Genomic DNA, 23,017 nt, shown 5'->3' on the forward strand with positions numbered 1-23,017 from the left:
GTTTGAGCAAACTCTGGGAGATGGCGAAGGACAGGGAAGCCTGGTGTGCTGCCGTCCATGGGGTCCCAAACAGTCGAATATGACTGAGCAACTGACCAACAACAAACAACAAGTCACTTAACAAGAAAGATGAAAATTTCAACCTTCACAGAATTCTCCAAATGGGCATCTCATTTCCCTGTGATTTAACAATTATACAGAAACCCAACCACTGCGTCCTGGGATTCAGTATAACAGATCAGAATGCTCTGCCTTCCCGTAGTCTTGGGTGTGAACGGCAGATTGGGTAGGCTCCTTGCTTTCATCCCCTTTACAGAAATAACAGCTCCATAGAAACATTTTCCAAGTTCACAGCTTCTTAAAGGAGTTACATATGAAAAATCAGAAAGGCATTTCAACTTTCCTAAACAAGTATTTAACTGAGTTCCAGAAATGTGACACAAAGTTAGAAAACTCCATTTTATTTGGACTGAAATGTGTATCTTATGTATTTAGTTTTAAAACAACTTAATATAGTTCAACTATTATTATTATCACTCTGAATAATCTTCAACAACCCAGGAACAGAACAGTCTAAGGTTCCAGTTTAAGAACTCCATTCTGTGTAGAAACGTGGTTATGTTAGATTCCCTTAGAGTTTAAAATTTTAGAATCAAATCATTTTAGCCTGTTAAACACTTTTTAAAACTTCCATAACATCTGACCAAAGACTGTTTAAGATACACATCAACAAAACTCAACACCACTTTCTCCAATAGTAAAAAAGTGTTTTTTTAAATTGTTACTTTTTAAATGACGTGAAACTAAAGAAAACTGGTTGCCGGCTTTAGAACCATTTTGTTTGGAGAAGAGGATTCTACGCTTCACTACCTGCTGCCACGCCTTACAGAGATAGGGCCTATAGTCCACATCCACGTCACCCGGGCGATTAAAGGCACAGGAAGGCCCTTCCTCCGGGTTTGAGGCTTTCTGCATTATACTTTGCGTTGTTGCAAAGAGAACCAAGCGATACTCGTTTACAAGCTTCTCTAAGAGCTGAGAGCACTTCTTCAGAGTCGACTCCTGTAAGTTAACACTTTCTCCTCCGTTCGCGCGGTCTATCCAATAAAAAGCTGACAGGCTATCCAAAATCAAAAGGCAGACAGAAGGATGACTGCAGAGCATGGTTTGCAGCGAGCACAGGGTGAGGAGTAACTGGGTGCTACCACCGCAGTACAGCAGAAACAATCGGCCAAGGCAGCGGCGCACTGTTTCTTCAGAGCTCTGGGACAGCCGATGCTCCAGGACCGTAACCAGCCGGAGCATATCAAAGTGGTAATCGGTATCAATAAACACGACTTCTACTTCCAGTCCCCCTTCTGATTTTGGAAGTATACATCGTGCTGTCAGATGATAAAGCATTTCTGTTTTCCCTGTTCCTTCTGCACCATGAAATTCAAGAATATCACCTGTGTAAAATTTAAAAACGTCAGTCAAAATGCAGCAGCACAATAATGACAGGATACAAAATGAAGTCGGCAAAAAATGTTTTTTATAAAGACATTTATGGAAATTTTCTCTTTTGAAAGAAAATCTAAACCCATTTGCCAAAAGGAATTTGTATACGCAAATACAAATGAAGAAATTAAACGTAAATCATTACATTTCACCTCTGAAAAAGGTGTTGGTTGTTAATTAGCACCAAGAAAATTTGACAAACAAGATGAGATGGTTGAAATGGGCCTATGGGCATCTCCTGGAGATGAGTTACAGCACTGCGAATAAAGTGCCTTAGACCAAGCATCTTTTAAAAAGATACTGACTACTGGTACACATTTCTAGTCATTAATTACCCAATATCTGGTTTCTCCTTTTTCTTTAAGTGTAAAACCCCACTTTTGGGGGAAAAGCAATGTGCACAGCTTAAAAGCGATTTTTCCCAGTCTTCCTTGCAAAGAGAGGCCACCAGATACCACAGTGTAGCCACAGGTGGACGTTTGCTGGGGATTCCCAGTTGTGCTGGCCTGACACAGGCACCACTTCTGCTCTGCTGCTCCCTTCTCAGAGGTGACAGCTATCTGGAAACAGCGAGGACGACAGGTACACACTGCAGAGGGGAGCCCCCAAGGAGGATGGAGCAGGAAGACTGGAGGTGCCCAGGACGTGGATAACAATACAGAACCCTGCACACCAGCCATGCACAGCCTGCCTCCACACCAACATGAAGAACGTAAGTCATGAAGCTGGGCTTCTGTTACGTGCAGCTGAAACACTCCCTAACAAGGGCTTCCCAGAGTGGCTGGCCTTCTGGGTGGAAGGGCTCTTGACTGTGCAATTTCACGCACACAGGCAGTAGGGCCCACAGCCCTCAGGCCCTGAGTGCCAACTGCATCCCCGGGGGAAACACCCTGCACGTTTCCATACTGCCTTTAGTTGCCATGTGCTGTATGAATCCCGCTCGACACTGTTTTGTTGAAGTGACACCTGCATTGTGAGTTATTTTCCGAGCGTTATAAGTCAGGGTCAGCTACTCCGAAGACTCAAATCTCTTTCTTGGCAGGTTCGAGTAAGTCTCGTTTATTGAGGACAGCACAAATGAAACACCTGGGGAAACTGTCCTGCCGCCAGACTTTCAAAATCCACTCAAAACGGGCTTTTCCATTCTTGTCTATTTGCCATTCACTTTACGGCTAAACAGTATAACTGGAAACACCATGTTAAAAAGGCAGTTTCTTAGGTTCTGACCCGACTACAAGGTCTGTCTGAGAGTCCAGTTACTTTATTTCCTGTTATTACTAACAAACCATTGTATGTTGGAACACTCACAAATAATCTGTAAGAAATCTAGCAATCTGCCACCATACCATATTTAAGTAGTATAAAACTTCAGCCAAATTTTACTATAATCTTATATACAATTTGCAATTCAAATTTTTAATTAAAAAGATTCCCCTCGCCCCCATTCCCAAGATTTCAGCCTCAGAGAGTAAAATTATCTTCACATTAACAATTGTTCACGGATGCTCTTATGGTGACTAAAATTATATTCCGTTATATTCAACCCAGAAGTTCAGGTTACTCCCTCCTACCATAGAGCTAAGGAAGAACTAAGTGGAAATCCTCCCCACACCCCCAAATAAAGTCTTTTACCGCCCCATATTATAGAAAGAGAATAAGCTACATCACTAGATGAAGGAACATTAACATTGAGCCAATAGTAATCGGGAAGGAAAGGTGAAAACACAGCTTAGCAAGGTTAATGGCAAAGTGGCTGTGAGGACGCAGCGGGCCACGCAGAGGCGTGGTGGGGAGATTACAAGCAGACCACACACATGCACCTCTTTTTCCTGGCAAGTCAGCCCACAAGGCTGAGGAGCAGCCGTCAATGCTTCCACAGGGCTTTCCAGCTGAAAAAGGGAATCCTAATAACTCTCAGAGGTAGGAAAAGCTAACTTGATCGTCGATCATCATTACATTTACAAGGTATGTCATTTCTGACGATTTACTTGATAGATTTCTTGTTCACTACTTTAAGGTAGGAACCTGAATACTCTATCCTTAGTGCAGAGTACAGTATCTTTTGAATGCATTTCATCGGATTCTTCTCTTCTTAAGAACGTCTTGAAAGAAATCTAAAAAATGAAAACGTAAGTTCTCATTCCATGCAGAAAGTCAGTTTTGGAACACAGCATTTTGAAAGGGAGCAGGTGTGGTAGGGAGGCGCAGGTGGGGTGTGGCTTTGGTTAGCAGAGTGGGCAGGTGTGAAGGCCACTGACCAAGGCGCGGAATGAGGGGCCAACACCAGAGATAAGCCAGGGCAGGAGCCAACGGTTCAGGGCTGGTTCAGCCCCCGCCAGCTGCCCCTGGGCCAAGTGTGCTGACGCTTTGTTTCTATCAAGTCTTCGGCCTCCTTCACTTACTCAGAAGGTAAGGGGAAACCTAGCGTAGTGACTTAAAAGTTCTCAAAGACAGGCTTGGAAGTACCATGTAAAGAAAGAAAAAAACTGAGTAGAGAGTTTTCATCCACATATCACATAAATATTCTAACAAGAATTTAGCTTTCAAAAATGGTACGTTAAGATGTATCTCTAGGTGTCAAAAACAAATATATCCTACGGCCACTAGGATTCAAGATTCATGACAGTAATAAGAAAGAGAGTAACTTAGGAATAAGCTACATAGAAACGGAGAACAGAAAACTCTTTAGGGGAGTGGGCGTGAACCTAAGATAAGGCCGAAACTCAATTCTCAGGACACACCCACAGTTAGAGGAGCCAGCATGAAGGCAGGTACGACAGACATTTCATAGGGATAGTACTAAATAATAGCAAATGCAGCAGCAAAGTTCTAAAAATGAAAAAACAGCCCGGGAGAGGTGAGGAACAGATCGCCAGCCTGTCCTGGATAGTAACCTAACAGCAGTAAATGTACGGTCTGCAAAAGCACCTTTAACACAAACATTATTTTATGAGCCAAACTTTAAAAACAGAGATGCTCAGTCTGCAACAGCACCAGAGGGAGCAGTCACTGTCTTTAGAGAAGAGCAGGATGGAAATCAGCCTGGCGGAAGGGAGGCACACGAGGAACCAGAAAAGTAACAATGGTTTAGGCTCTTTCAAGAGTAAAAATTCAACAGCAATTTCATGTGGCTGGAGAGTCAAATGAAGATAAGGTAAGATAAATGTAACATATTCTGAGGCAACAGAGGAGGGACTCCACAGGGAGCTAGAAACCCAAGATATTGGTGAGAGGGTAACTGTGAGACCTCTCCAGATGTTTTCTGGAGTTCTCAGAACAGAGGGAAAATGAAAACTTTGCTAAGTGTTTTCTTGGATAGAGCGGTGGGGCTCATAAACATTTTTTCAGCGTAATTCAAAAGAGTAAGGCTTTGAGTACACTCTCCTACAAGATCTAATGAGGCTTTCTAAACCCATGCATTAACTGAGACCAGCCAGTGTGGTGTGAATATGGATTCTTCATAGCCCTGGTTCAGCATGAATGAAACTGAGATAAAGTTTAAGGCTGTCTAAGAGACTATTAGGTAGGTAGAAGCACTCTTCCCCTTTTACAGATTAGTAGCAAAGTGAGGGGGAAAAGGGCATTTCTAACAACCGGGTAAGTAAAATCTGCCAACTTGGAAATTAAAGATGAATATGATCATTAACTTCTTGAACTAGATTCTCTACAAATATATTTGTTTAATGATGAACTGAAATAAATTTCATTGATTTTTATAAACATTTACTACCTAATCATAAGATCAAAAATAATATTCAAACATAATGTTCTATAGGGAGACAGGGTCCTTTTAACTGCATCTGAAACACTATCTCATAAGTTTCTGTGAGCTGTTAAGAGAAATCTTGCCCTAGTCCAGTCAAATTACTGAGTATGACAACTGGTAGTTAAAGAAAAAACCCAAACCAAAAAAAAAAAAAATCACCTCTACAGTTTGACAGTTGACAAGTTAAACTAAACCAGAAAATCTGGATGGTTTGGCCTTGATAGTTACCATCACAAATAGAATGCTGTAAGGGGTTTGGGTAGCAGATTGTCAGAGTGAGTTTATGAATCTAAAGAGCCTTCAAAATAAGGAAAAGAGAGAAAAGCCAAAAAATACATCCTCTAGGTACCAACTTACTTCCTTGGAGGCTCAGACAGTAAAGAATCTACCTGCAATGCAGGAGACCTGGGTTTGATTTCTGGGTTGGGACGATCCCATGGAGGAGGGCATGGCAACCCCCTCCAGTATTCTTGCCAGGAAAATCCCATGGGCAGAGGAGCCTGACAGGCCACGGTCCATGGGGTCTCAAAGAGTCAGACACGACTGAGCGATCATATAACAAGCGTGCTGAATTTGCAGAGCAATCACTATCGTACTGAAGAGATAATGAGTTTGCATATAGTCCTGAATAACTACTATCCAGAAAAAGCATTAAAAACGTTTCACAGCAGTATTGGAGATGCTTGTAACCCCTCAATCTCTGACTGCTTCAAAATGAACTTCCCTGTAACACTTTCTGTTAAAGTGCTGTTGTTGATAAATAACCCTTATAATCCTGGTCTTATGTCTGCTGTTGCTCTAAAGAGTATTCATCTAATCAGGTATTTTTTTCATCTAACTAGTTTTATAGCTCTAAGATCTATCATAATTTTAAGTAAACTTTTTTGTTAGTGACTGAACATAATGGTGTTTTTTAAAGTTTCTAGAAATATAACATTCAAATGTATAAGCTGTGCTTCGAATCCATGTTTTAAAGTCAGTTCCATAAGGTTCAATGTAATAATATCCTTTCTGATAGACTAAAAAGATAGTTGAATCTTTTGTCTAATATGTTTGATCAAAATTTGTCATTTATTATTGACAGTTTAGAATTTTTTTGACTAACACATATGCTCTATAGGAAATACTAAAAGGAGTCCTTCAGGATGCATAAAAGGATAGCAGTAGACAGTAACTTAATTCCAAATGAGCAAATAAAGAACACAGGTAAATATAACTATATAGGTAAATGTAAGAGTTATGTGTTTTATAGTTGTAATTATTTTTTCATCTGATTTAAGAAACAACTGCATTAAGTAATTTTAATGATTTTAACTAAGTAAAATTTTAAGTGTGAAGGGCATATACTGTATAAATGCATAATTTATAACAGCAAGAGGAAGGGGACAGGAACGGAGCTATGATAGCAAAGATTTTTTACAAAAAATATAGAAATTAAGGTGGTATGTAACCCATACTAGACTGTTATAAATTAAGATGCTGACTGTGATCCTGAGAGTGATCATGAGGCAACTAACACAAAAAAGGTAAAAATAATGACAAGGAATTAAAATTATACTAGAAAATATCTACTTAACACAAAGTAAAAGTGTTAGTTGCTCAGTCGGGTCTATTTTTTCTTTACTTTTTTTGTGTCCAACTCTTTGAGAACCCCATGGATGGCAGCCCACCAGATTCCTCAGTCCATGGAATTCTCCAAGCAAGAATACTGGAGTGGGTTGCCATGCCCTTCTTCAGGTGATCTCCCTGCCTTGGGGATCGAACCCAGGTCTCCTGAACTGCAGGCAGATTCTTTACCATGTGAGCCACCACTGACGCCCATTTAACACAGAAGAGAGTAAAGGATTGAACAGAGGAACAAAAAGATGCAGGACACACATGAACAGACAGCAGGATGGCACCCATAAACCCTGTCTTAACTAATAACAAACGGACTAAACAGTCCAAACAAAAGGCAGAGACTGACAAAAGGGAATAAAGAAACATGATCCAGCTACAGGCTGTCTACAGCGGGCATACTTTACAACCCAAGTCACAAGGCTGATACTAAAAGGACAGAAAACGAAATACTATGCAAGCGTAACCAACAGAGACTAGAAGCGGCTAGCCTGTCACCAGACAGAATACGTCTCCAGAACTTTATCACCTCCCAAAACTGAAAATCTGTACCCAGTAAACAATTCTCTCTTCCCTCCCCAGCCCCTGGAAACCACCATTCCACTTTCTGTTTCTATGGATCTGACTATTTTAGACTCCCCATATAATACAGGGGATTCAGGAAGTATTTTTCTTTTTGTGACTGGCTTATTTCACTAAGCATGTCCTCAAGATTCATTCATGTTGTAGCATATGTCAGAATTTCTCTCCTTTTGAAGGCTGAATAATATTCCATTCTATGTACAGACCACCTTTGTTTAAATCCATTCATCTGTTGATGAGCACTTGGGTTGCTCTCATCTCTGAGCAATTACTGTGAATACTGCTGCTATGAACACAGGTATGCAAATAATACCTGTTCAATACCCTGCTTTTGATTCAACTGTATACCCAGAAGTACAATGGTAGTTCTATATTTTACTTTTTGAGGAACCCTCAAACTGTTTTCCATAATGGCTGCACCATTATGATCCCATTTTTATGATCCTGTCAATAGTGCACAATGGTACTAATCTGCTCACCGCCTCACTAACACTTGTGAGTTTGTTATGACAGTAGCCATCTTAAAGGGTGTGAGATGACAAAGAGAAACATTTTAAAATGATTAATAAGTCAACTCATTGATAAGCTATAATAATGATAATAAACATACATGTGCCCAATACTACATGAAACCCACAAAAACTGACAGGGAGAAACAGACAATTCACCAAGAGTTGGAGACTAAAAGACTAAAATATCCAACTTTCAATAACAGACAGAACAACTGGACAGAAGATCAGCAAGGAAAAGGGTACCTGAACAACACTAAAAGCCAACTAGAACTAAGAGACACCAATAAAACGCTTGGCCCAGCCACAGCAGAGTACACATTCTTCTCAAGCACACATGGGACATTCTCCAGGATGGACCATATGCTTGGCCAGAAACACAGCTCAATAAATTTAAACAGACTGAAATCACAGAAGTATGTTCTCTGATCAGAAAATAATGAAAACAGAAATCAGTTACAATGATACCAAAAGCCCTAAATCTTTTCGACCCTGGATTAGGCAATGGCTTCTTAGTTTTGATACCAAAGACAAGAGCAAGAAAAACTGGATAAATTGGTGGATTTCATCAAAATTAGTAACTTTGTGCCTTAATGGAGAAAAGAAACTACAAAATAGGAGAAAATATCTGCACATCACATATTTAATAAAGGCTTGTAGCTAAAATATATAAAAGACTCACCTCAATAATAAAAACACAGCCCAATTTTATAAATAGGCAAAAGATCTGATATTTCCCCAAGTTACACACACAAATTGCCAAAAGGCACGTGCAAAGATGCTTAACACCATTAGCCATTAGGGAAATGTAAATCAAAACCACAATGAGGTATCACTTCATTCTCACTGGGAAGGCTATACTCAGAAAGACAGACAATAGCTGTTTGCAGGATCTGGGCAAACTGGAACCAGTACACACTTCACTGACGGTGACAGGTGAAGTGTGGGTTTCCCAGCAGGCGCTTTAGACAACAGCCTGGAAATTTTGCCAAAGGTTAAACACAGAGCTACCATACAACCCAGCAGCTCCTCTCGTAGGTATTACCCAAGAAAACTGAAAATATTTCTCCAGAGAAAAACTGGTACACAAGATGATCATAGTAGCATTACTCTTAATAACCAAAAAGTAGAAACCACCCAAATGGCCACCAACTGAAGAATGGATACAACAGAACATTAGTCGATAAAAAGGAACAAACTACTTGATGCATGCTGCAGTCTAATAAATCTTGAAAATATGAAGCAAAGTAGACATCAGTGACAAAAGACCATATACTGGATGGTTCCAACGATATGAAATGTCCAGAAAAGGCACATCATTGAAGCAGAAAGTAGATTAATAGGTGCCTGGAGCTAAGGGACATGAGAGGAACTGAGGAGCGACTACCAACAGGCGTGGCTGTCTTTTGGGGGTGAAGAAAATGTTCTAGAACTGACTGTGCCAACAGACGCATAAGTGCAAACTGTACACTTGAGTGGGTGAACTGCATGCCTTTAAAGACTATTACACTGGGAAAGAAAAAACACACACACACATCTAAGCACACCACCTTCTTTTTTCAGTTTCCCCTAGTGGAGAAGTGTTAGTAGAATAAGTGGGTATCATTTTCCCTATTGTAAAAATATTCACAGAACTACCAAGTACCTAAGAACCTTCCTGTGATCCTCAAACTTGTAAGGAAACAATAAGCAACAAACTCCCACAATTACTGTGCTGGGATAAGAGGTTGTTTACACGAAGACTTACTGAAGGAAAACCAGCTCCATCTCAGGTGGCAGACAACGAAGGCCAGAAAGCAAGCCGCCATCACCTCTGTCCCAGTTTTTAATTTCACGTTTAAGCTATGTAGGCTCTTGCTAGAAGTGTGAGTGTATATATGAATGTGTGTGTGTGGGTGTGTTAGTTGCTCAGTCGTATCCAACTCTTTGCAACCCCGTGGTCTGTAGCTCACAGGCTCCTCTGTCTATGGAATTCTCCCAGACAAGAATACTGCAGTGGATTGCCTCTCCCTTCTCCAGGGGATCTTACCAACCCATGGGTCGAACCTGGGTCTCCCACATTGCAAGCAGATTCTTTACCATCTGAGCCACCAGGGAAACCCATATATGGATATAAGTGGGGGGAAAACTTGTTTTATAAAACTTAATTTATGACACTATATTTTGGATTGAGACTGTGTTTTTACCATGCACAGGTGACTCTTCATCAGCAAACAGATGTGGTTCTATTTCTTTCAAGGAACTTCTACCTTCCAATCGGGCAAGGAGCTTGCAAAAGGCAGGAAGAAAAGAGAGAGAAGGAAAATTTATTATCTAAAAATTTAAAATTCAGCACACACACACATAATCCTACAAATCAATATTTATACAATTTACCAAAAATCTCTAAGAAACTTTTCATCAGCATTTTGAGGATTTGGAGGAAATTATGAAATAGAAAATATAATTTAGCAGAAAAGTTGTGTTCATTTACCCAGAATATACTTTATTTTTTACATACCAAGTACTCTTGGTATAAAATGAGTCTCTGCCTTCAAAGAAGCCAATAGCATAGTTGGGGACACAGAATCAAACTAACTGCACAGTATTTCCTTACTTGCTATAATTATCTTTCTCACTATGCCCACCACACTTGTCATACAGGTATCAACTTTCGTCTGTTCATTATATTGCCAGCTCCTTATCTGGTGGAGGGGATGGGAAGGGAAGGGACAATGGAGAAAAACTCTCCCTGAGAAGCTCCAAATACTTGAATCTGTGAACAGGGCACAAAGGCAGGCATAGCCGGCAGATGCAACATCAGCCAAGATTAAAAGGTTATAAACAGCTGTGTGTAGGTAAACTGTAAGGAGATCTGAAATGCCAGAGCTTGCAGCACAAAACAGGTAGGACATAACGAAGTCCTAAAGAACAGAAGTCAGATCACAAAAGATCTTGGATGTCACCTTTATGAGTTTGCTCTCTCATTTGTAGATTAGAGCAAGGGGTTTTCAGAAGCAATGAATAGACCTCCCTGGTTGTCCAGTGGTTAAGAATCCGCCTGCCAACGCAGGAGACACGGGATCGATCCCAGGTCCGGGAAGATCCCACATGCCGGGGAGCAACTCGGCACAGTTACTGAGCCTGCTCGCCTTAAAGCCTGTGCTCTGCCACGAGAGAAGCCTACACACTGCAGTGAAGAGCACCCCCACTCAGCACAACCGGAGAAAGTCCGTGCACTGCAACAAAGACCCAGCACAGCCAAAAATAAATCATAAGTTTAAAAAAAAAAGAAGCAATTTACAACAGTTAAGAGTAGACAGAAGCTGACCCACTAGATCTCTGGGCTTGAGTTTCTCATCGGTAAAAGGAAGAAGAAAACAGTCTTTCCTTCATAAGACTGCTAAGGATTCAACGTGTTCCAAGAGAAACTGATGCCTAGAGTGGTGGGGTGAGGGGCTGGAGGCAGCTCAGCCTCAGTTATTGGTGGGCTGACTATGTCCACACGACAAAGCCCCATGAAGACTCTGGACACCAAAGCCCAGGTGAGCTTCCTCGGCCGGCACACTGTCCTCGCTGTCGCTGGGGTAAGCTAGCACTGACCACCCTCCACCAGGACAGGATACCTGGAGGCTCCCTGTTCAGAATTCTGGATTTTGTCCCACTGTATCTCTTCCCTGGGCTGATTTCAATGTTTCCTTTTGCTGCAGTAAACTATAAGCGGGACTAAGCTTTCAGTGTATTCTGTAAGTCCTTCCAGCAAATCACTAAACCTGAAGGTAGCCTTGGGAACCGCCAAACATGCAATTAATGTCTGAATGAGAGAGGGGGTGAGGACCTGAAACTCTGCAGGACCTGAAACTCTGGAGTCTTGGGGACTTCTCCCAACTTCACACACAAAGAAAGCACTTTTGCTGCAAACCGAAACGCAGTGGGTTTTCTCTAGGAAAAGCACTTGTGTGATTATCTGAGATGGGTACTTTTTCACAAAACACTTTTATTTGAAGAATGACTGACTAATTATGATTACACAAACTTCGGTATCTGTCAGACTTCTTATTGAAAATGAGCCTATCACTTTAAGGAAAAGTAACTGACAGTATTTGCTGCCAATGATAAAATGTGAATTTTGGAAAACTTTTATCTACTGCTGTGAGCTTGACAGCATCCCGATACTTAAGGTACTGGTGAAATCACTGGTGATGTTAACAAATGTGATTTTGGGGGGCTAATTATTTAACAAATGTGTAAATACTTGGAAGATCTACATAACTCAGTGAACCACCATTTCCAAATGACCAATCACTGAGTAAAATTCACTCTCGGACAGTTTAAAGTTACGATAAATCAATGAATTGTAACATATGAAAAGTCTACTGACATAATTTCATATTCTACAATGCAATTAACTTCACTACTTGTCAAGTTTTGGTATACTGTCAAGGAAGAATATCCATAATTGTCCGAAAATACTCCTCCCTTTTCCAACTCTGTAAGAGCCGAGATGATCTTCACAAACTTTAACCAGAACATCATATAGTAATAGATTAGATACAGAAGGAGAGATGAGAACCCAGTTAATTTCACTCTTCACTACATTTTTTGTTTAGGAAAACATAGCTATTTTTCATAATAATACTTACACAAATAGGCAATATTAACAACGTATACAAGTCATCTGATGGGATGAAGTATCTTCCAAACCCAAGTAGAAAATACCCTAAATATTTGGTATAAACCTGACCATTACATAAATTTAAGTGAATGATGCCCAGATTCGAGGAGTTGAAAGAAGCAAGGTGTAATCAACCTAGAGCTTCAGAAGGGCAAAAAGTAAGTTAAGCCAAGGTACAAGGAATCCAACTAAGTTCTGCTTGACAGGACAGTTTAATTCCTTTAGGGAAGATGACCACGTCAGGCAAACAGAGTTTGGTGATGGCAGCTATTAAGATAATTATTTCTCTTGATTCTCTAAGCAACATTTCTGAGCTCAAATTTCCTAATTGGGAAAGAATACACGGAGGACACAATCTTCATCTATTTGGCACTTGAACTAAAATTGTAAATGAACAGTTTTGGCATATGGTTTGCAAATCAGTATCTGCCAGGTTTTATCATCATAACAATACCTATCTAAGAACAGCTACCTTCTGTACTTGCTGCGGTATCAGCAGTACATGACTTACATACACTGTCTCTTTTAGCTGTTCCATTGACTCTATTCGTTGTCACTCTGCCTTCAGACGAGATGAGCCAGGATTCCACCGGGATCTCTGGCTCCCAAAGCCTGGAGCTCCTCCCCTGCGCTGCAAAGCCTCAGAGTCTGTATCACTGAGTCGGACAAAAATTTGAGTGCAGGGACAACAGTTTTTGGATTTCCTCAGCTGAAGGTCAAAACAATCTAAGGTCCTGTCTAAACAATTACCTGGTCTCTCTCAACCATCTCTCGTAACACACCCTAACATCACAAGGATCCCCAAATGTTTTCTTTCAACAGCACAATCAACATTGGAGCAACACTACAAAAGGGGGTAATACTTAATTATACAAATATCCATTGGTAAATATTCCAGTTTAATATTTCCAGTAAAGAGTCCAGTGAGTAAGTTGCTGGGCATACACAGATACAACAGACAGTTCCTATCCTCAAAGAATTGAATGGGGCAGAGTCAAAGGGTTCAAGAATCCAAGAAAGTATTGGAGGTGCTGTAACAGAAATGACATGGGGCTCTGTGAAGGCACTGAAAAGGCACAGTGGATTCTAATCAGTGTGAGAGGCTACTTTAATTTTGAAAGCGATTCAGCATATAGTTCTTTCAGGCACATACAAAATGTTCACTGATAGAGAAATGTCCTTTCCCTATACTCTAAAATACTGTAAGGCCCAGGCTATTGAATGAATGAAAACTCTATACATTCTTGAGGCCCACCTCCTTCCAGAAAGCTAGTCCTATACTTCAAAACACGTTACCAGTCTCCCTCATCTGGATGTAAGAGCTTAAAGGAGAGGGCTCTATCTTGGCTCACCACCAATTCCAAAATGCTTTACATCTGGCACAAACTTAGTAGCTGCTTGTTAAGATGAAGGTAAACAGGGCACAGGTAGGTAGAACTGGGCAAAGGCTGGAGTAAAGGGATCCTTAAGCTATACAAATTTTCCTATGTTTGGACAATCTATGCAAAGTTCTACAAAAGTCCATGAGTATTCTTAGTTATTGCTAAAGTTATTAATAGTCATTAACAAGAGTCTGTTTTACAGGCAATCATATACCTTCAAGGTATATGTTTATTATATATGCTTATTAAGTAGAATGCGTATCGTAAAGATGCTTTGAAGCATCATTTTATCTTTATGGAGAAGCTTACACTAGAGCAGGAAGGGGAGCTTAAAGATCAAATCACCAGAAATGAATGGTATCAAGGCAGACATGCATATGTACTTGTCATTTGGATAAAGGCTCATTTCCCCTGACCTTTTGTGATGAAATCTGTTTGCAGATGGACCCAGCAGCAAGGTTTCAAACCAGTTATGTGTGAAAGTCCATCTACACTCTAAACCAAATATTCACCCCCCTGCCCTATAACAAGCTTGGACTTCCATCTACAAACTGAATATAATTTTTAGTAGTTTTCCTGCATATACAATATATAGAGGAAATTCACTCCAGGCAAACATGTGCAACTATAATAACAGTTTCCCAGGTGGCTCAGCGATAAGGAATCCACCAGTCAATGGAGGGGATGCAGGTTGGACCCCTGGGTCAGGAAGAGCCCCTGGAGAAGAAATGGCAACCCACTCCAGTGTTCTTGCCTGGGAAATCCCATGGACTGGTGGGCTATAGTCCACGTGATTGCAGAGTCAAACAGACTTAGTAACTAAACAACACATAACATAAAGAGACAAGCTGGAACATGTAGGAAGGCAAGGAAACAGCATCTATGTTAATATGTATGTGATCAATGCAAAATTTGGCCCTTATCATGGAGTCCCTTAAATCAGAGGACTAATTCTTTTCATTTATGAAATCAGGTTCTTCTGCTACTTAGAAAATTCAACTGCCCTTCAGGGCAGAGTACTAGCCCTGGCTCTTCAATAAAGCTTTTGTCTAAATTACATGGAAAAGACAGCTGTTACTCAGATACTAAATAGTACAAAAGCTCAACATTCAGAAAACGAAGATCATCGCATCCAGTCCCATCACTTCATGGCAAATAGATGGGGAAACAGTGGAAACAATGTCAGACTTTATTTTTTTGGGCTCCAAAATCACTGCAGATGGTGACTGCAGCCATGAAATTAAAAGACGCTTACTCCTTGGAAGAAAAGTTATGACCAACATAGACAGCATATTCAAAAGCAGAGACGTTACTTTGCCGACTAAGGTCCGTCTAGTCAAGGCTATGGTTTTTCTAGTAGTCACGTATGGATGTGAGAGTTGGACTGTGAAGAAGGCTGAGCGCCGAAGAATTGATGCATTTGAACTGTGGTGTTGGAGAAGACTCTTGAGAGTCCCTTGGACTGCAAGGAGATCCAACCAGTCCATTCTGAAGATCAGCCCTGGGATTTCTTTGGAAGGAATGATGCTAAAGCTGAAACTCCAGTACTTTGGCCACCTCATACAAAGAGGTGACTCATTGGAAAAGACTTTGATGCTGGGAGGGACTGGGGGCAGGAGGAGAAGGAGACGACAGAGGATGAGATGGCTGGATGGCATCACTGACTCGATGGACCTGAGTCTGAGTGAAGTCCGGGAGTTGATGATGGACAGGGAGGCCTGGCGTGCTGCGATTCATGGAGTTGCAAAGAGTCGGACACGACTGAGCGACTGAACTGAAATAGTACAATTCCATTGTTTCTAGTATATTCCCTGAGAGTTACTGCCTTTCACTAATGTTTTAAAAAGCAATCATCCTATAAGAAAAATATGTTGAAAGTCAGGGGGAAATTACTATACGTACTTAAGGAGCATTAATTTCTAGCAAAATAAAGACTAAATTTTAATTTATGACATTCCACAAATTAGTAATTTCATTAAATGTACAGTGAAGATTTCACCAGGAAGTTATTATCAGACTGTGCTTCAAAATTTCACTTAGAAGAATCAACTATACACAAGACCTCAGAAAGAGATAACAAAGCATAGACTCAAAACTGCAGAACCTTAACACTGGAGAACACTCCCTCCCCTGGCCTCCTGCCCCGTTTGTGAGGGACTCCGCTGGAGAAACATGTGCGGTGTATTCTCCTATCCTCTTGTTCTCTCTTCCCCAGGGAAGGAGGGATTTTCCCTAATGGATTATTTTAGACATGCACTGATCAGCCTGTTCTGGGGTCCTGACAGCTTGTCTGCAGGAAGTGCACCTTCTGCCTTGCTAGTCTAGGAGGGGTGCTGAGAAATGAGCATTTGGCAACATGTAACCTTGAGAAAAGCACTCTTAGTGGAAGATGGAGACAGAAGCCAGATGTTGTTTAGTAGCTAAGTTGTGTCCTGCTCTTGCGACCCCATGGATTGCAGCCCACCAGGCACCTCTGTCCATGGGATTTTCCAGGCAAGAACACTGGAGTGGGTTGCCATTTCCTTCTCCAGGGGACCTTTCTAACCTAGGGACCGAAGCTGTGTCTCCAGCATTGCACAGGTATTCTTTACTGAGTTACTGGGTAAGACCTACTGAGCACCTACAGTGAGCTAAATACTGTTCTAAACACTGAGACTTAAAGGAATAAACAGAGAACATCTGCAATAATGATTCTTAAATGGCAGGGGTGGGAGGTGGTAAGACAACACATGTACAATGTAAGATCAGATGTAAGTGTTCAGAGGAAGAAACAGGTAAGTGGAATAAAGATTAACAGTAGGAAGGGCACTTCCCTGGTGGCTCAGTGGTTAGGAACCTGCCTGCCAATGCAGGGGACATGGGTTCAGCCCTCAGCCTGAGAAGACCCCGCATGCTGCAGGACAACCGAGCCTGTGTGTCTCCACTACCGAGCCTGTGCTCTAGGGCCGGTGAGCCGCAGCTACTGAGGCCTGCACGCTCCAGGGCCCATGCGCTGCAACAGGAGAAACCACCGCAGCGACTGACAGACAGCAGCCCCCACTCACCCCAGCTAGAGAAAGCCCGCACAATCCCACGAAGACCCAGTGTAGCCATAAACAAATCTTAAAAAACCAACAGTAGAAAGGACCTCCTCATACAAGTTGGCTTGTGAACAGAAACGACGCAAGTGTGGAAGTGAGCCGTGTCACCTTCTCAGGGAGAAGTATCTAGGCAGACTCAACAGGAACTGCAAAGGCTCTGAGGCCGAGGCAGATCTGGTACATTCAAGGAAGAGCAAGAACAGTGAGTCTGAAGAAGAGTGAGGGAGAGGAGATCACAAAGGCAGGAGAGGAGAGCTGAGGTTATCGGTGGGGCTGAAGGACAAATCACAGTTTGCAAATCATGTAAGAAACAGGATTCCAGGTTCTACCATGAATGATACAGGAACCTCCGGAAAGCTCTGGGCAGTGGAGTCTGCTTCTGTTTTGAATGGAGCATCGTGGATACTACGTGGAAAATACATTAGAGGAAGTGTGAACAGGGTGGAGCGGAGGCCAGTCAGGAGGTCACTGCAGTCAAGCAGGTAATGGTCACCAGGAAGAGGAACGGCTGCAGGAAAGGTAATGAAATGTGGTCAAACCCATGAAAACACATTGACAGCACAGACGACAGAACGCACTAATGAATGCGGGCTGACAGGAGGGGGAAACGCGGATTCAAGAATGACTTCAAGGGGTTTGGCTTGAACAAAAGGTAGAAAAAAATCCATCATTTAACAAGATAGGGAAGGCAGAGGAGGGAGCAGGCTGGGGCTGGGTGTACATGTGTGGTGGTACACCAAGGCTTCAGTTTGGGGCAAGGCTTCTCCTATTTTCATCCAGGAGTCAATCATGATGAACATGGTAAGTGTGGGAGGCCTATTAGACATCCATGTGGGTATCAAGAAGGTACTAGAACATGTGTGGCTAGAATTCAGGCATAAGATTGGAATTGATACCAGGTATTTTGTAGAGACAAAGTGAATTAGCTAGGAAAGCACAGATAGATTGGGAGTCTACTTGAAGTTGACGGTTATAAATTTAAAAATGGAATCAGTCAGCCTGGCTGTGATTTTCTCTAGCAATATCCAGCTGAGTGGGTAGACAGTAAACAGTAGGAAGTAGACAGCTAGGTTTAACCATGGTCCGGAAAGTAGTTGAGTTCAGTCGTGTCCGACTCTTTGTGACCCCATGAACTGCAGCACGCCAGGCTTCCCTGTCCTTCACTAACTCCTGCAGTTTGCTCAAACTCATGTCCATTGAGTTGGTGATGCTATCCAACCATCTAATCCTCTGTTGCCCCTTTCTCTTCCTGCCCCCAATCCCTCCCAGCATCAGGGTCTTTTTCCAAGGAGTCAGTTCTTTGCATCAGGTGGCCAAAGTATTGGAGTTTCAGCTTCAACATCAGTCCTTCCAATGAACACCCAGGACTGATCTCCTTTAGGATGCACTGGTTGGATCTCCTTGCAGTCCAAGGGACTCTCAAGAGTCCTTCTTCAACACCACAGTTCAAAAGCATCAATTCTTCAGTGCTCAGCTTTCTTTATAGTCCAACTCTCTTATCCATACATGACTACTAGAAAAACCATAGCCTTGACTAGACGGACCTTTGTTGGCAAAGTAATGTTTCTGCCTTTGTAGGTTAGGATGTAAAAAGACAAGGAAGTTGAAAGTACTCACAATGGAGTAATGGTAATGATGGAGCACTGATTCTGTTTTGGGTAAGAAGGGATGAAAAGAGAGAAGGGGACAGATGTTGTTCTATCACTGCAAGACCAAATATTATTTAATAAACGCTACTTGTCTTATGTAATATTTGCCTCTTGTGGCTCCACATGGGTTCACAACCTAGGCTTCAAGGCTCACCGAAGTGGCCCTCCTATGCGTCACAGCATCGTGGGGGGGTGTTGTTTGGCACACCAGCCCTCTTGTGCCTCTTTGACTGCCAGCAACAGCCAGGAATGGGCCCGACGCTCCAGCACCATCCATTTTCAGGCCTAGTTGATTCGGCAGGTGAGTTGAACCTTTTCTAAGAAAAGAAAACCAGGGGATTTCCAGGTGGACCAATGGTTACGATTCTGCACTGTCACTGCCAAGGGCACAGGTCAATACCTGGTTACAGAACTAAGATCCCGTGTGCAGCACAGTGCAGCCAAAAAATAAAGAAAACCAGGCATTACTATTAATATTTATCAAGTGTGTACTGTGCAGGGAATACTGTGCTTAGTGGAAGGATACGCAGAAATATAAGGACTCACCTTCTAGAAGTACAGCTGAAAGGGAACTGAGAATTTATCATCTATCACCCTCACCTTACAGCTAGAAGCCAAGGTTTAATATATGTGCTCAGCCGTGTCCCACTTTTTGCAGCCCCATGGACTGTAGCCCGCCAGGCTCCTCTGTCCGTGGGATTTTCCAGGCAAGAATACTGGAGTGAGTTGCCATTTCCCCCTCCATGGGATCTTCCTGACACGGGGATAGAACCCCCATTCTTAGGTCTCCTGAGTTGGCAGGCAGATTCTTTATCACTAGCGCCACCTGCGAAGCCCCAAGGTTTAATAACTTATACAAAATCTCTCAGCTTGCTGCCGGCAGAGCCAAGACTAGAATCAAGATCCAGCACTCTCCATCTCAGCCTCCAAAACAAGGACATTAGGAACTTTCTGGCAGGGAATTCCCTAGTGGTCTAGTGGTTCGTGTACTTCACTTTCACTGTGGTGGCCTGGGCTCAATAACTGGTTGGAAAGCCATCCCACATGCTGACCAGAGCAGCCAAAACATCCAAAACAAAAGAGAGAGAGAGAGAGAGAGAGAGAGAGAGAATTTCTGGGAAACGTCACAAAAATCCACCTTGTATGCATACTAATTGCTTCAGTCATGTTCAACTTTTTGCGACCCTATGGACTATAGCCCTACAGACTCCTCTGTCCATGGGATTCTCCAGGCAAGGATACTGGAGTGGGTTGCCATTTCCTCCTCCAGGGGATTTTCCCCACCCAGGGCGCGAACCCTCATTGGCAGACGGGTTCTTTCCCACTAGCACCATCCTTGGGACATGATAATTGGGGTAGAGAGGTTTCCAACTTTTCACTTCATACTACTGGAATTTTCTGCCATAAGCATGTACTACTTTAATAATAAATACAATAGAAACTATCATAATAAACTTAAAAGAGAAGAAAAAGTATATTGTACATGTCAACCAAAACTGGATAGTGAATTTTTTTATCCACCGGTTACTTTTATACTTAACAAATACTGGCATTTTTGAGAAAACTCAACATATATCACTACTTAACAACTATATGCAAATACAGCCACTTGGTGAGTGATACCAAAATATTGCCAAAAATCTTTTCTAATGTTCAGAGGAATATAAAAGTAAAAATACCATTGCTACTGTTTAAAAGTAAGGTAAAGAACAGACTGTCTACCATAAATTGCATTCCAAGGTGTGTCTTCTTTAAATCAAGGGCTCACTATGTAAGTTTTCCACTTGCTCTCTCGCCTACTAGAAATTGCACCCCTGGAATCTGCTTAAAAAAAAAATCCTCTTTGCAACTTTTGTGTTTTTTTAAGACCCTGTATGAAATGTCTTTTGCCTCCTAGTCACAAGATGTAGGGAACGTTAGCTATTTTATAATATGGCTATTCTTGTGAATTAAAAATTTAAAGTAGCTCATTTCAGTTTCTTGCGATAGTCTGAGACCTCAGACATCTTCCTCAACACAGTGACTCCAAGAAGTTCGCGTAGTAGACTAATGTACAAAGAAAAGAAACAGAATCCAAATAAATTAAGCAATGGCCACAGGGTGCCCAGCAATTTAGAAAAAAGAGGCTTGTTTAGTTGGTTTTGTTGACAAAAAGGAAAAAGAATAAAGAAGCATCCACCCCACCCCCATCCGCTCTGTACTCCAAAGTAATTCTAGTAAGGCAATCTTGCTGAGGATCGCCAGGCAGGCAGACGATGTGATGCATGTTTTGTTCAGCGATTTGACTGCACTGGGTTCTCAGTTTTCAGATACTAGCCTTGTTCTGACTGCAAAAGTCATCTGAGTTTAACCTGGGATTCAAATTATCATTTCAGTCAGTAAGCTTGTAGCTGTAGGAGTTCTTACAGGGAGAGGCGCCTCTACTCTAAAGGAGCAAGGGTTGGCAAACTATGGCCAGCAGGCCAAATCTTGATGTTTAAAATAAAAAGGTTGGGACTTCCCTGGTTGCTTAGTGATAAAAAATTTGCCTGACAATGTAGGAGACGTGAGTTCCATCCCTGGTCCAGCAAGACCTCACAGGCCGTGGAGCAACTAAGCCTGCGCCACAACTATCACGCCTGTGCTCTAGAGCCTGGGGACCACAACTACAAAGCCCACTTGCCACAGCCACCTAAGCCTGCTGTGCGGTACAAGCCGCACTCCCGACAACAGAAGCCTCCGCACCACAACCAGAGAGCAGCCCCCACTTGCCACAACTACAGAAGGCTGGTACAGCAATGAAGACCTGGCACCAAAAATAAGATCCCCCAAAAGAACAAAAGGTTTATTGGAACAGAGCCACACTCATTTGTTTACACGTCTCTGGCTGCCTAAACATTAAACAGCAGAGCTGAGCAGTCCCGACAGACAGAATGGCCCGCAAAACCTAAATACAGACTATCTGGACCCGCGCAGAAAGCTTGCTCATCAGTTTAGGGCACTGCTACCCACCCTCCCTCTTCTATAAAAGATCCTCCATAACCTGCACTGCCTACTTCTCAGGGCTGACCTCCCAACACTGTGTCCCCACTAGCTTTGTTTGGATTCAACTACAAAGAACTACTTGCACTTTCCCTAAACCAAGCGAGCATAAACGTGAAAGCCGCTTGGTCGTATCCGATTCTTTGCGACTCCATGGGCTATACAGTCGATGGAATTCTCCAGACCACAATACTGGAGTGTAGCCTTTCCCTTCTCCAGGGGATCTTCCCAACCCAGGGATCGAACCCAGGTCTCCCGCATTACAGGCGGATTCTTTACCAGCTGAGCCACCAGGGAAACCCAAAAAGACTGGAGTGGGTAGCCTATCCTTTCTCCAGGGGATCTTCCCGACCCAGGAATCGAACCCGGGGTCTCCTGCAATGCAGGTGGGTTCTTTACCAACTGAGCTATCAGGAAAACCCAAAGGCAGAACCCACATACTTCCAACTCCCTGCCCCATGTCACCCCTTCCTGGCCAAGTCACCTTCAAAAGGTCCCTGAAACTTCAGCTGTCGCCTCCTCCTCCCAGTTAAGTCTTCCAGGTTGCCCAAGGCCCTGTAATTTGCGGTCGGCCTCCCTTCTCAGTTCTGCAATAGCGGAAGCTGTTTCCTGCTTCTGACTCTAGATCTTTCACCCGCGGCGGACACATACTAAGTGCTTAGTCCTTGCTGGTTCAATTCCTGAATAAATCCTTGCAGGCCTCACACTGCTTGTGTGGCCCTGGATATTTAGGCTGGATATATATTGTAATAGCGAGAGCAGGACACCATAAGCAAAGACGTACAGAAGGCGAAGGTGGTGCCACCTACTCAGACACCCCTGTTCTAGAAAAATCTATGAACGCTCAGCCGGGCGACACCCTACTTTTCTTAGCCTCTCCTGCACACCGTGTTTGACTGCCGTGCACAGGTTCGGCCCATAACGCTAGAGACTAGACAGCTCCCACTTTACACCGAGTCGTGTACGCAGTGAGCCCTCTGAGGGCCCCAGGTCTCCGGGGGGCGCAAGTTTGGGGGACGGGGCACCAGGGTCGCCGGCGCCCGGGCCCCGCGCGCCTCCTCCTTCTCCTGAGGGCCCGGGCCTCCCACGCCCTCTGGCCTCCCGCGCCCGCCCGTGGCCCTGTTCTCGTCTCCCTGGCTTTCACCCCGGCGCCTCTCACCTCCGTCCCAGATTCAGCCCTATGGAAGTCACTACACATCTCCCCGGAGGCTCGGAGCACCAGCCACTCAACCTTCCCGCCTGCAGCGCCATTTACCGCCC

The 23,017-nt window shown here is 42.9% G+C and overlaps 1 protein-coding gene across 1 annotated transcript; it reads right to left on the reverse strand.

Annotated features, from left to right (window-relative positions):
- Positions 1–726: 726 nt before the first annotated feature.
- XRCC2 (X-ray repair cross complementing 2) lies at positions 727–23,008 on the reverse strand. The gene is made up of 3 exons (XM_068973444.1): positions 22,917–23,008; positions 10,158–10,239; positions 727–1,448 (listed from the first exon to the last, which is right to left on the reverse strand). The coding sequence occupies exons 1-3, from the start codon at positions 22,953–22,955 to the stop codon at positions 727–729; spliced, it is 843 nt and encodes a 280-aa protein (XP_068829545.1). The 5' UTR covers positions 22,956–23,008.
- Positions 23,009–23,017: the final 9 nt, after the last annotated feature.

The sequence above is a fragment of the Capricornis sumatraensis genome, chromosome 5, assembly GCF_032405125.1.
Source record: "Capricornis sumatraensis isolate serow.1 chromosome 5, serow.2, whole genome shotgun sequence".
In the NCBI taxonomy this organism is placed as follows: domain Eukaryota; kingdom Metazoa; phylum Chordata; class Mammalia; order Artiodactyla; family Bovidae; genus Capricornis; species Capricornis sumatraensis.